This window comes from Anas platyrhynchos, chromosome 14, assembly GCF_047663525.1.
Source record: "Anas platyrhynchos isolate ZD024472 breed Pekin duck chromosome 14, IASCAAS_PekinDuck_T2T, whole genome shotgun sequence".
Classification (NCBI taxonomy): domain Eukaryota; kingdom Metazoa; phylum Chordata; class Aves; order Anseriformes; family Anatidae; genus Anas; species Anas platyrhynchos.
The window spans coordinates 11533409-11546602 of NC_092600.1; the positions used below are offsets into that span (position 1 = coordinate 11533409).

The 13194-nt window shown below is 40.9% G+C and overlaps 1 protein-coding gene across 16 annotated transcripts in view; it reads right to left on the reverse strand.

The window, feature by feature from the left end:
- The window catches only part of ANKHD1 (ankyrin repeat and KH domain containing 1), a 114970-nt gene that overhangs the window by 49360 nt on the left and 52416 nt on the right, over nucleotides 1-13194 (reverse strand). For 12 of the 16 annotated variants that reach the window (XM_072023231.1, XM_072023237.1, XM_072023236.1 and 9 more), the window contains 3 exons: nucleotides 12797-12906; nucleotides 7116-7175; nucleotides 547-634 (listed from right to left, as the gene is read on the reverse strand). In XM_072023231.1, the coding sequence (XP_071879332.1) occupies nucleotides 547-634; nucleotides 7116-7175; nucleotides 12797-12906 (258 nt within the window). Of the gene's footprint in view, nucleotides 1-546; nucleotides 635-7083; nucleotides 7176-12796; nucleotides 12907-13194 lie in introns of those variants that run through there. The other 4 variants (XM_072023238.1, XM_072023233.1, XM_072023239.1 and 1 more) reach the window with 2 other exon arrangements.

Here is a 13194-nt window from a genome sequence, read left to right on the forward strand (position 1 = left end):
CTCAGCCTCTCCTCATACGTCTTCCCCTCTAGGCCCTTCACCACCTCCATTGCCCTCCTCTGGAGGCTTTCCAACAGTTTAATGTCCTTCTTGTACTGTGGTGCCCAGAACTGCACACAGTACTCGAGGTGAGGCTGCACTGGTGCTCTGAGGGCAATGGAGGTGGTGAAGGGCCTAGGGCTCAGAGTAGAGTGGGACAATCACCTCCCTCAACCGACTAACGATGCTGTGCTTGGTGTAGCCCAGGATACGATTGACCCTCCTGGCTGCCAGGGCTCATATTCAATTTGCTGTCAACCACAACCCCCAGATCCGTCTCTGTGGGGCTGCTCTCCAGCGTCTTCTTACCCAGTCTGTACGTACAGCCAGGGTTGCCCCGGCCCAGGTGCAGGACCCAGTGCATAAACCAAAAGAAACTCAAAAAACCGTGAACAGCTTGACAAGCACTCATGTACACATCAGATTATTTTACAAGACAGATCACAAATGCAGAATGTAACTGGTACAATAGATTTTAAAAACTAATTATTGAGACTAATATTTTACCTTTGCTAATAAGGAATTGCACAGTACATAAATGACCAGCCCGTGCAGCCTTCATTAGCGGAGTTCTCCCACCTTCAGATTCATGCTCCTGTTGTAAGAGAGAAATAACAGATGTTGCATAAATGGGCAAAAACTTCACCATCCTTTCAGCTCTTGAACCACCCAGTGATGGGACTGGAATTATCAGTCTCTGAAGAAGATCCACATCTTCTTTACTGACTGGAATTAATTTTCAACATTTTGTCATCAAGATCACATCCATACTGTTAGTCATACAAGGAAGCTTCCCAATTTCTATACCCATTTTTATTTTAGCATTCAAATGCATAGCACACTTGAGAATAGTAACAGCTCATTTCCTCCTTGCGGGCCAATAAACATTTCACACGTATCAACCCACATTGTGAAGTATACACAGAACTGATATGCAGCAGTTCTGGGAACTGTCACATGCTGCACGAGACTTAGAATTGAAGTAAGTTTAAAAGTGCAGAAAACATTTTTAAGACACATTAAAGAGGACCAGCAATATAAAGAAGACAATCGCTTTTTTTTTTTTCCTCTCTATTTTGGATGGGTAAATATCCTTCACTGCAGGTCCCCAAGCCTCTGAATGAAAGTACTGGAAAATAAACCACAAAGACAACAAAAGGATGACTTCATCATCACAGATGAACAGATGACAAAATAACAAAAGAGGAAGGAACAACAAGAATGATTTTTTGATTTAAAAAGTTCCTGACAACTGGAAAGACGTGGCTGAATAGAATTATATTAGAGAAGTTAGACATAGAAAGTCTGCCTGTTATGTAGACGTGATTACTGCTACAAAGAATGCTGACTGACACACATCAACTATCCCACGGCAGCAAGGGGAAAGGACATCCTCCTCCTGAGTGTTTTTATTTGCACTCTTCATATTCAGTCTCATCAATAATACAACAAGAACAAGAGAATTTGTATTTTTATTTTTTAAATTAGGAATCTGGAAGGCCAAGCTCCAAAGACACTATTTAATCCTGGAATTGCAAGTATATCTGACTGTGAAAGCTAACATTTAGCACCGACGGGGAATGGTACGATTTACAAACACAAAAGCACAAGAACACGTTTGATCAAACTAATTGACTCCTTCCCTTAATTTTAATATTCCTAAAAACTACGCATGTATCTTGACACATTGCTTGCTTTGGTTGCAAGCCCGCAGCTTAAGTTAGCTTTCTGTTCACACACTTCACAGAATCATAAAGAAAAGCCCAAGTTGGAAGGGACCTTTTTTCATCACCGGATCCAACCTTCCATAGGAAAAAGCCTTGATGAGATTATCCAGCAGCCTGTCCAACCACATCTTGAACACCCCCAGTGATGGGGATTCTGCCACATCCCTGGGGAGGTTGTGCCCATGACTGATTGTTCTCACTGTAGAACATCTCTTTTGCATCAAGACTAAACTTCTCCCAGTGCAACTTGTACCCATTGCCCCTGGTCTTCTACATGTGTCTCCTTGTGAAGAGAGGGCCTCCTTTCTCTTTGCAGCCGCCCTTGAAATACTGGAGTCCTGCAATGAGCTCCCTCAGAGCCTACTTTTCTCCAGGGTGAAGAGAAACAACTCCAGTCGTTCTTCATTTGGCAGGTTCTCCAGCCCTTTGGTCATCTTGGTGGCCCTCCTTTGGACCCTTTCCAGTCTGTTCATGTTTTGTTTGGAGTTGTGGGGACCAGAACTGGACACAGTACTCCAGGTGCAGTCTGGCAAGTGCGGTGTAGAGTGAGATGCTCATATCTCTGGCTGCTAGTAATGGCCTTGAACATGCAGCCCACGATCCAATTTGCCTTCCTTGCTTCAACACTGTATTGCTGACTCACATCCAGCTTGTTGACCATCAGGAACCCCCCAGTCCCTTTCTGGGTGGCTGCATCCCAGCCACAAAGATCCTAGCCTGTGCTGGGCTCTTTGGTTATGCTGTCACAGTTACAGGACCCTGCACTCACCATGTTAAACTTCATACAGTTCTTCCTTGCCCACTCTTCCAGTCCAAGTCTCTAAGATGGTTTTCCTTTCTGACATGTCCACCCCACCACACAGTTTAATATCATCCACAAAGTTGGTGAGGATGTTTTCAATCTCATTGTTAAGATTTATGATGATACTAAACAGCGTGGGGCCCAGTATTAATCCCTGAGGGATCCAGTTTATGACATGCTGCCAGTCTGAGTAAAAATCTTTGAGCACCATCCTGTTAGCCAGTTTCTTACCCACCTCACAGACCAGTCTATGTCTACAGAAGATGTTTTTTTTTGTTGTAGAAAGATCAGATTAGTCATGCATGATTTGCCTTTTGCAAAGTCATGTGAGCTTCTCCCAGTCACCTGATTCATTTGGTTTGTAATAGTTTCAAGTTGGACTTGTTCCATTACTTTCCCAGGGATTAAATTAAGATTAAAATTAAGATTAATAGGCTTGTAGTTCCCTGGGTTCTCTTTGGGGCCATTCTTGTAGACGGGTATAACATTTGCCCTCTTCCAGTCATCAGGGACATGCCCTGATCTCACTAACTTTCCAAATATTATCGACAGCGGCCTTGCAACAACATCAGACAATTCTGTCCACGCCCTGGGGTGGATTCTGCCTGGGTCCATAAACTTAAGTGGGTTTTTGCCCCTGAGGCTGCAGACCAGCCCTTCCTCCACTACATGCATTGTAGCTTCTCAGTCCTGTGATCTGGGAATCTTGCTGCTAAAGACAGAGACAAAGATGCTACTGAGAACCTCTGCCTTGTCAATGCTACTTGCAGACCTTTGTCTTTTCTGTGCTGCTTCTTACAGATCTGAAGAACTTTTTCGTGCTGTTCTCGACATCTTCAGCCAACTTCAGTTCTAGCCGAGCCTTAGCCTTCCTGACTGCATCTCTGCATACCCTACCAAGGTTCTTGCGATCATCAACATCTATTTGGCTGAATTGCTTTTCCACTTGAGGAAGAAATATTTAGACTGGATCTGATATTGGAGACTGATTCCACACAAATAGTACAAACCTATCCTTTGACATCATGCAGGTAAGACTACCCTTCTATGCACTTCATTCTTGCCACCTTCATAAGAAATGCTTGCTATTACATACACACACACAGACATATATATTACATGCAGGCAGACAGGAAGCCTTACAGCCTTACTACTTAAACCACTTTTTTTTTAATCATTAGATTATACTACCAGGGCAAATCACTGCCTAAATATCAGTAAATATATACATGCTTTTAGATTGTCTGCAAATATTTACAGGACATGTAAAAGTAATGGTTAGTATGTATCCCAATGACATGCAGGGATTAGTAGCATACTCAGGAGAGCTCTGATATTTGGCATAGCTTTTTAATCCTCAGCTACTGCCAATACATTATAAAAAGCCAGATACTGCTGTTTGTTTTAAGCACAATAAAATCCCAGAACTACAGGCAAACCATTCACAAAACAGCTATGAATGCAGAGAACTATTAAATAACACTTCACTGACTGAACAGGTCCAGAACATTACTGCCTAAACAATTTAACAGACATTTCAAAACCCACACTGATTTAACAGCAAACAAAGCAAAAAGCAAAACGTATTTTAGCTCATCTTGATTCAAGATTTCACTATCTTAAATTCAAGATAGAGAAAGACCATTCTTTATTGCATTCAAGTGTAGTATTTCAGGTATCTAGCAATTAGGTACCACTATTTGCAACAAATTCTCCATTCCTAGGACACTTCACTGCTGAAGTCTTAAACACAGATGTCAGAAGGCTTCATGATTTAAAAGCAATAGAGTTATTCTAACCATTTTGACCAAGTGTCACTTCATTGAGTAGGCTGAACTTGATCCTCAGCATTTATATACTTCAGGTACTTGCAGTATCATTCACATCACCAGTCCAGCCAAGCTAAATCATTTGCTTCAAAAATTATAGCATTTTAATAGTATTTTTCTTATCAGAATATAGAAATGCTTATTTTAAGATTAAATTAATTCTGTGATTTCAGCATTCTCTTTAGCCTTCATAAAGGCTAACAGATTAGCATCAACTCAAGCTTTAATGACAAACATCTAGAACAAGCCGAAGTACAGCAGCATGCTACACTTCTCTACTTGCTTCCTTTATTTCACCTGAAGCGACCGTAAATATAAAAGATTTTTTTGAAGCTGTAGTAGATACTTAATCGATATTGGGACAAAGAATACTGAAGTCATCCAAGAGCAACCCCCACCTGCTTCACAATGCATGTGCATTTGCTAATACAAGGAAGATGTGTAAGCACTCATTTTGTAAGGACAAGAAGTAGCAAAGAACTTATCTCCGAAGACAATTTCCCCTGCTATCCATACTGCAGGAATTACCAAAATATTCTTTCCCTCTTCACTGCCCGAATCCTGAGGAATACTGTAATTAGCATATTGGAAAAAGGTATAAAGGACACCTAATGCCAGCACTGACCAGAAAAGCCATTCTCCGCATTGCACTCTCCTGCCAATTCCTGTCTGAAGAGAAATAGTGCCCAAGCACAATTTTCTGTAGGTTTGCATACTAGGTAACGAAGGGAGGGGAAAATGAGAAAACTCCCCAAATCAGGTACAACTCTACATTATTTAAGTCCCAGTGAAAAAGGTGCAAAACCAAGATGAGAGTCCAGTTAGTAGTAAGCATGTTCTCTCGAGTATTGATTTATCTAGAAGAAGAGCAAAAGCAATGCCATCACAAGTATTTTACAACAATCATTGATATTTCTTACTCTTGATTTCATGTCCTCAACACTTTCAAGATCAGCTACATAATAAAAATAAATAACAATACCTTAACTACTCTTAAACTTTTTTTTTTTTAATTAACTATTCTCTTTGGTTTGCAAGTATTATTCACTGAGACATTTTTCACAAGTTTGTTTCCCATGTTGTATGCTATTTAAGAGTTCTAGAACAAAATCTGAATTTTTCAAGTGAAGGTGTGGTGGTTTTACCCTGCCAGACAGCTGAGCTCCACCACAACCATTCTCTCACTCCCCCTCCTCAAAGGGAAAGGGGTAGAAAATACGAGGAAAAGGGCTCAAGGGTTGAGATAAGGACAGGGAGATCACTCAACAACTGTCAGGATGGGTAAAGCAGACTCAGAGTAAGGAGATAAGAGAAATTTTATGCCTCTTATTAGGAAATTATAGAAGTGAGAAACACTTCAAGTAGGGGTTGTGGTCAGTCTACAGCACTTCACCTGTGCTGCTCCTTCACAGTCACCTCTTCCCCTGCTCCATGTGGGATCCCTCCCACAGGATGCCATCCTTCCCAAACTGATCCTGCATGGGCTTCCCACAGGCAGCAGCTCTTCAAGAACTGCTCCACATATGGGTCCCTATTACAGCATCCATCTGTCAGAAGCAAACTGCTCCAGCATGGGTCCCCCATGGGCAGCAGCTCCCACCAGACCCCCTGCTCCTGTGTGGACTCCTCAGGCTGCAGCTCTGGCAGGGATTCTCCACAGGCCGCAGCCTCCTCCAGGCCACATCCACCTGCTCCACCGGGGGCTCCTCCACCCATGGGGGGGCTGCAGCGTGGAGATCTGCTCCATGTGGGACCCATGGGCTGCAGGGGGACAGCCTGCTCCACCAGGGGCCTCTCCACAGGCCACAGGGGAACTTCAGCTCCGGCACCTGGAGCACCCCACCTACGGCAGGGGTTGGAGTTAAATGATCTTTAAGGTCCCTTCCAACCCAAGCCGTTCTATTACTATCACTAACATTGCTTATTGCCTCAGCTCTGAGCAGCAGCAGGCCCCTTTAGAGCCGACTAAAGCTGGCCTTTATCTAACATGGGGCAGCTTCTGGATTCCTCTCACAGAGGCCACTCCTGCAGCCCCCCGCTACCAAAACCTTGCCACATAAACCCACTACAAAAGGTCCAACTGCTCTCCTCAACTCTTTAACAAGCTTCTCCAGTCCACAACAACGTTCAGTTCCTCAGTGAATACTGTCAACTCTGAAGTTGATATTTAACAACTCAAGTCTAAATTTGTTACTCTCAGCAAAATGATTTACACAAGATTTCTTATGACAGCCAACAAGTAATGCTGTTCTTCATGCTATATCACTTGCTTGTTTTCAAGATTGAACTCCTATCAAAAGATACAGTATGCTAGCAGTCACCAACCTAATTGTCCCAGACAACCTTCTCAAGATACATGGGCAAACAATTTCAGAGGCACCTAAGAACACAACTAGGCCTCTGAAAAGGGAACACCTTACAGGAAACCATAAATACACCAAGAAGTTTAACAGAACTATTTGTGTTTATAGGCTCAATGAGATAACCTGCAGCATGTATGAAGGTTGAGGTACTTTTTTCTTCTATAAAAATAGGGTTTCAGAAAACCCAAAAGAAGGAAAAATGCAGGACAAAGAAGGCATTTCTAGTCTACACAAGTCTCTTTTGAAGATTTTTTGAAGAAACATAAGTGCTTTAAAGCCATGCTCATCTTCAGCATGTATCCTGAGGCTGCGTATCCTGAGGCTGCAGCTTACAAGCATCAAAGGCCAACCTCACCTGATGCTTGCCCGTCTCTATGCCCTCCAAAATAGTCTTCTTTAAGTCCTCCTGCTTGTCCTGCGGAAGGAAAAAGAAGAACTCACGTCTCTTGTTCTACACATAAATGTCATCCTTGGTCATGAAGACCTGGAAAGTGAATTTAAATGGATCAGATCCACCAACTGAACGTTCTGCTTTACTGCAATTGCACCAACAAAACACAATGGTAAAACCAAGCAACGCAGCTCTCACAAGTTAAGATTCCTACTACAATCCATTCAGGTTCACGAAGATAGCATAAAGGTTATACACAGCATCTGATTAAATACAAGATGACCTTTTATTCCCTATTGGCAAAACAAAGGATTTCATTGTACTTTACACCATCCAGAGATTGCAAAAACACAGCATCAAAAAGGTGTTAACTACAAAAATTAGCTTCCCATGTCCTTACCGCCTTTTGCTTTATTTGTAGAAGACTGAGGGCCAAATCTAAAGAGACCTAAAATTCCTGATATTCCACTGATGCTTACAGAAGTGGTATAGGAAAACATGACAACTCAAAACCCTCACTCTAAAAAAAGCTTAGTTGTTAGATTCCATTCCAGATCTCCATTATCATTTTGTTTGAATTCTTGAAGTATTGTCTACTTTTGTAGGTGTTTGAAAACTGCCTTACACATCATGCCATGATGATCTTACGCCTAAATCCAACCTAAGTTATTCTATGCTGCAAACATGTAGTGTGTCACGTACATAAAGGACAGTGAGTTTTGCATTAAGGATTCACATTAGTGTGAGGATCTTAATCAGGTGGAATCACAGTCTGAAGTCTTCAGATGTGCCTCATTAAGTCATTCATATACTTCACAAAAGCAAGCAAATTTCAAACACATACATTAACAAGAAAAATTGTAGACCTGTGAAACCTATTTTACTACAGATTTGCACAGGCCAACTTTGTTTCTTTCAAGACATAAAACACATATACCTTAAAGAACTCCATTAGAAAACCATCAAAATAATTGCTAACAAGTCAGGACATAAAGAATTAGTCACAAGAAGATATGATTTCATCAAAAATACCGTACATGAGCAAACAGCTCTGCAGAAGACAAAGATATGCTCTGGTATTTGTCACTTCTAGTATAACATCCCACTACAGAGTTTTAAAGGGAAAACCAACCACGTCCAAGGAACATCAGTCGTAAGCATCATTTTCTTTTTGTTCTCCTGGTTCTTATAAAGCCACTGTGCTTAATGAATTCAGCAAAGCCTTCAGACTCGTAGAATCATTCAGGTTGAAAAAGACCCCTAAGACCATCTAGTCCTACCTTTAACCTAATACTGGCAAGTCCACCACTAAACCATGCTACTGAGTTCTACAACTACAAGTTTTCTGAAGACCTTCAGGGATGGCGACTCAACCATTTCCTTGAGCAGCCTCTTCCAATGCTGCACAACCCTTTCAGTAAAGGAATTTCTCTTAATATCCAACCTAAACCTCCCCTGGTGCAACTTGAGGCCATTTCCCTTCATCACTTGGTGCTTGGTTCCTCGAATAAATTACATGTTTAATACCTATGTCAGAGAATCAGTCCCTGGAAAGCAAGACCTCTCTTCTTCTGCTTGCAGGAACACCACCATTTTTGTGCTGAGATAGAGTTGTAATAATTGCTCAGTTCAAACAAGACTTCAGTGGGAACTAGAATAACTTGCTTGAACTTCAGCTCATGATTCTATTTGGAGATTGATAAAGCCTCAACAGGACACAAACAACAAACAAATCAGTTCAGGACATGAGCTGCATAACTTTAGCAAAGTTCAAGGAATTCAGTTCTCAGTGAGTTGCCCGACAGAAACATCTTCTGCCCTCTGCTGCTGTGACTAATGCAGCTCAAAAGAGGCTCCTCCTCAGAGCTGCAGCCTTGAAGTCTCCACTTAAATTCTGCTCAGACCTGACCACCTAGCAAATGAGAAAAGACTTAATACAGATAAATACAGCCAGTATTTATAGTTCCTTTACTTCAAGCACATTTGGGGAAGAAATACGAGCAACTTTCCTCAATTTAGCATCAGAGAGAAAAATTCTCAAAAAACTGTGCTCCCTGTCTTCATGGTCTGAAAGTAAACAGTATGCAGACAGCTCACAAAGCAAAGCAACAACAAAACTCAGCATTGACCACACCTCTACTGTGAATTACAGAATTGAATGGGTTGGAAGGGACCTCAAGAGATCATCGGGTCCAACCCCCCTGCCAAAGCAGGTTCCCTAGAGCAGGTTGCCCAAGGTAGGCCTCCAGGCCTCCTCTTTCCAGGAGCTCCCTGTCTTTTTTGTACCGGGGAGCCCAGAACTGGACACAGTACTCCAGGTGAGGCCTGACCAGGGCAGAGTAGAGGGGGAGGATCACCTCCCTTGACCTGCTGGCCACAATAGTCACAGGTCTCCAGCCAGACTCTGCGCCGCCGATCACCACCCTCTGAGCTCGGCCCGTCAGCCAGTTCTCAACCCACCTTACTGTCTACTCCTCTATCCCACACTTTCTCAGCTTTGCTAGTAGGATGTCATGGGAAACAGTACCAAAAGCCTTGCTAAAGTCAAGATAGATGACATCCGCTGCTCTCCCCTCATCTACCCAGCTGATGATGCCATCATAGAAGGCAACGAGGCTGGTCGAGCACGACTTCCCATGATGAATCCATGCTGACTACTCCTTATAACCTTCTTCTCTTCCAAGTGCTTGGAGATGTATCTAGAACAACCTGTTCCAACACCTTTCCAGGGACAGAGGTGAAACTGACTGGCCTGTAGTTTCCCAGGTAAATAGATAAAACAGGGCTAGGAAACAAGTTCAGGCATGGGATCTGACCTTTCACACTGTTTATTCCTTAACAGCCTCCCTGGCACAGTTCTGGTCCTGTCCAGAATCATGGGAACAAGGGGCACCAGAAGCTGTTCCCTGCAGGCAGCACGGATAACACAACATCACGTTAGTCTCCACTGATCTCAGAGACCTTGCACCCTGACGAACTTCAAGACCTCATCCCACATGCAGGGACGTTCAGTGCATAGTCCCAGTGATGTGTTAAACAAACACCATTCTGGTGGACTGCAACATAGCCCAAAAGCCAATGTAGCCACAGACATAAACCAAAACCTTAGAGACACTGGGTACAGGCACAAGCTCGGTGAATCCCCAGGTCCAGTGCAACACTGCATGGATGGGTTCAACAACAGCCCTTTCTCCTGGCATTTCAGGAACAGACCTTGGCCCTCTTTTATTTTAATATAGACATAATCAGTATTTTCCCTCAAAAAGGAACACAAGGTAAAATGTCACATGTCCATCTCCTCAGTGACTGTGATATAAACCCCAGGTAAAGAGTTGGATTCCAGAAAGCAGTCTCAAGAATGACTGCAGTTGCACCATGAAAAAGAAAAGCAAATGAAGATGTATTTTCATCTGATGTGCCTTAACAACAGAAAGAAAGCAAAATTAATGAGAAAAACAGTGACAGACAGAGCACCAATTTAACCACTCCACCACAGACTTCCTGTGACAACTTGGTGAAGTCAACTAAACTCATTTAAATTACAAGTGAACACTGAAATCTACAAGAATGGTACTGCCAAAGGGATTTCAAACTCCAGCGATAAGGTGACACACTGCAAAACCTTCCTTAGATCAATCACAATCATGGCAAATTTATTCACAACAGCTTAGAATTTCTAAAAAAGCAAAGCAACACAAAAGTTTGAAAGAAAACTCTTCAAAACTCTAGGCACCCACTGTAAGCATCGCGACACTTTTGCAGGCATCTCCCTGTTCTAAAAAGATTTCATCTTTACTATTTAGAATACAACTTTACCACGTGGCTTTTGACAAACATCTTCCCTCCATCTTAAGACATAATTGCTGAAGTTTAACATGCCTATGTTAGTGACTGCAATTGCCTTTTAAATGCAAGATTGTTATGTAACATCAGAATTCAAAACCAGGGAAACTGCATGGAAAGACTCCCTCCCACATGTAAACCAGTGCTTCAACAACAAGCAACTATTTGGATAGACTACAGCCAATTACCACTGACAGAAATTTTACTTTTCTTCCTTACTATAATTTTCTTGACAGTTTTTCATTTTGATTGGCAGCACAAAAAAAATGCATTAAAGTAAGACTTTAATTTAGAAAGGCTTGCTGTTTTTCTCAGCAATACTGACCACTGAGCTAGATGCTAAAGGCCACAAGCACTGTTCTAAATAACCCACACAGGAGAGGTGAGAGAAAAAAAAAATACAATAATTGACATTTTTGTAAATTGTAAATAATTAAAGTTACATGCAAGCAGAAACTGTTGTATCTTTTTAAAAGCTTCTGCACACCAAATTTGTATTTCTTTGTTTCAGGCTTTGTAGCTGTGCTACTCACTGTCATGGATTCATGAATTATATACTTTTCCAACAAAGTACTTTTTTTTTTTTTTTTTAATCACAAGTAAAACCAAAAAGGCCTAAATCTATTTAAGTGGTTACTGATTAGTAACTAACAGTAAATTGAGCAAAGTTCAGAAGATGTGCCACCCCCTAACAATTCCACTAACACCCCCACAATTAGCATGACTTCCCTTCCTGGTAGGAAGGCATTGTTATGAACTATAATTTTCCTGCAGATAAATTGTTGAAACCTAAAAAAAAAAAAAGAAACTACATTCACAACAATAGTGGAAGTATTAATTCAATTAAAATTATATTTTTAAATACAAACTTCAAACAGTTAAAGACTTATTTTGAGATAAGTCCCTAATAATACCCTCCCCACCAAAAAAAAAAAAAGCACAAAAGCAGTGTGGAAAAAGAAGATTTAAAACAAACAAACAAAAGCACAATCTTCCCTGCTTATGCTTTAAAAGGCGTAAGGCTCCTGATCTCCTTTAGAAGACTAAGGTATTAATTTGCTTTTGCTGCTTAAAAGCCAGACAAACATTATAACTGTAGGTCATGAAGAAGAAATTTTAGGTGTCTCACTGCACATCAGAAAAGTAAAAACAAATTTAAAAAACAATTAACATTAAAAAAAGTTGTGGTTAAAAGCATCATTAAAAAAAAGCATCATAAAAAAAAGAAGCACTATGAAAGCAATATACAGAAAAAAGTTACAAGAAAGAAAAGATTTCTGGAAAAAATAAAAGATCATACTATGTTGGTCATTTAAAATGCATTTGCTTAGATTAACTCTTGAAAGCTGCAACACAAAAGAATACCAAAAGGACTCAGAAATTAACAACAGAAAAGTAATATATCCTACTACTAACCTATTTTAAAATTCACAGAAGTAAAACAGAAACTGTAATCTGCAAGAGTTTAGAAAAAATTATGAAGCACGAAAAATAAAGGTAATGTAGAATTGTATCCTGCTAAACAAGAAAACCTATGGGACATATTGAAATTATGGTAATTAACTGTCACAAGTGTAATCTATAGCTAAAACTTATTAGCTAATATTTGACCCGTTAAGTAGAAGAAATTCTTTTTTTTTAGAGCAAGCAGAACATGAAAGCTTTTTAAAAAGTTACTCACTCCTCTTTTCATATTCATATATGAAACTCAACTGTTGAAAGCTTCCTGCTCTACAAGCATACAACCTTTGGCAAGGAGTTTCAAACCAAGTTTTCCCCACAAAAGGCAACAGAAGCCTTACCAAATCAGCACCAGCTTGAAGCAACACATCTGCAACATCAGTATGTCCATTTTCACAGGCATAGGTCAAAGCTGTATCTCCTGTTGCCGTGGTGGCATGAACGTTAGCCCCTGCAGAGACAACAATTTTTTCTTCTTACTGAACATCTCCTTATCAAGTATTTCATATCTGATAAACATAAATTCAAGGCAATATTTGTCCACAACAACAGTTACATCCTACAAACCTAAAGCTTCCACAGCCCACAGGCATTGCTCTCATGGTCAACATTGATTTCATAATAACAATATCCCGAGGAGATGGGATAACCCAAGGTTTAGAAGAGGCTTAACTGAAAACTGAAGCACTTATTGGTCACTTATTGGTCACTTATTACTATTCTTCCCCTACAGCAATAA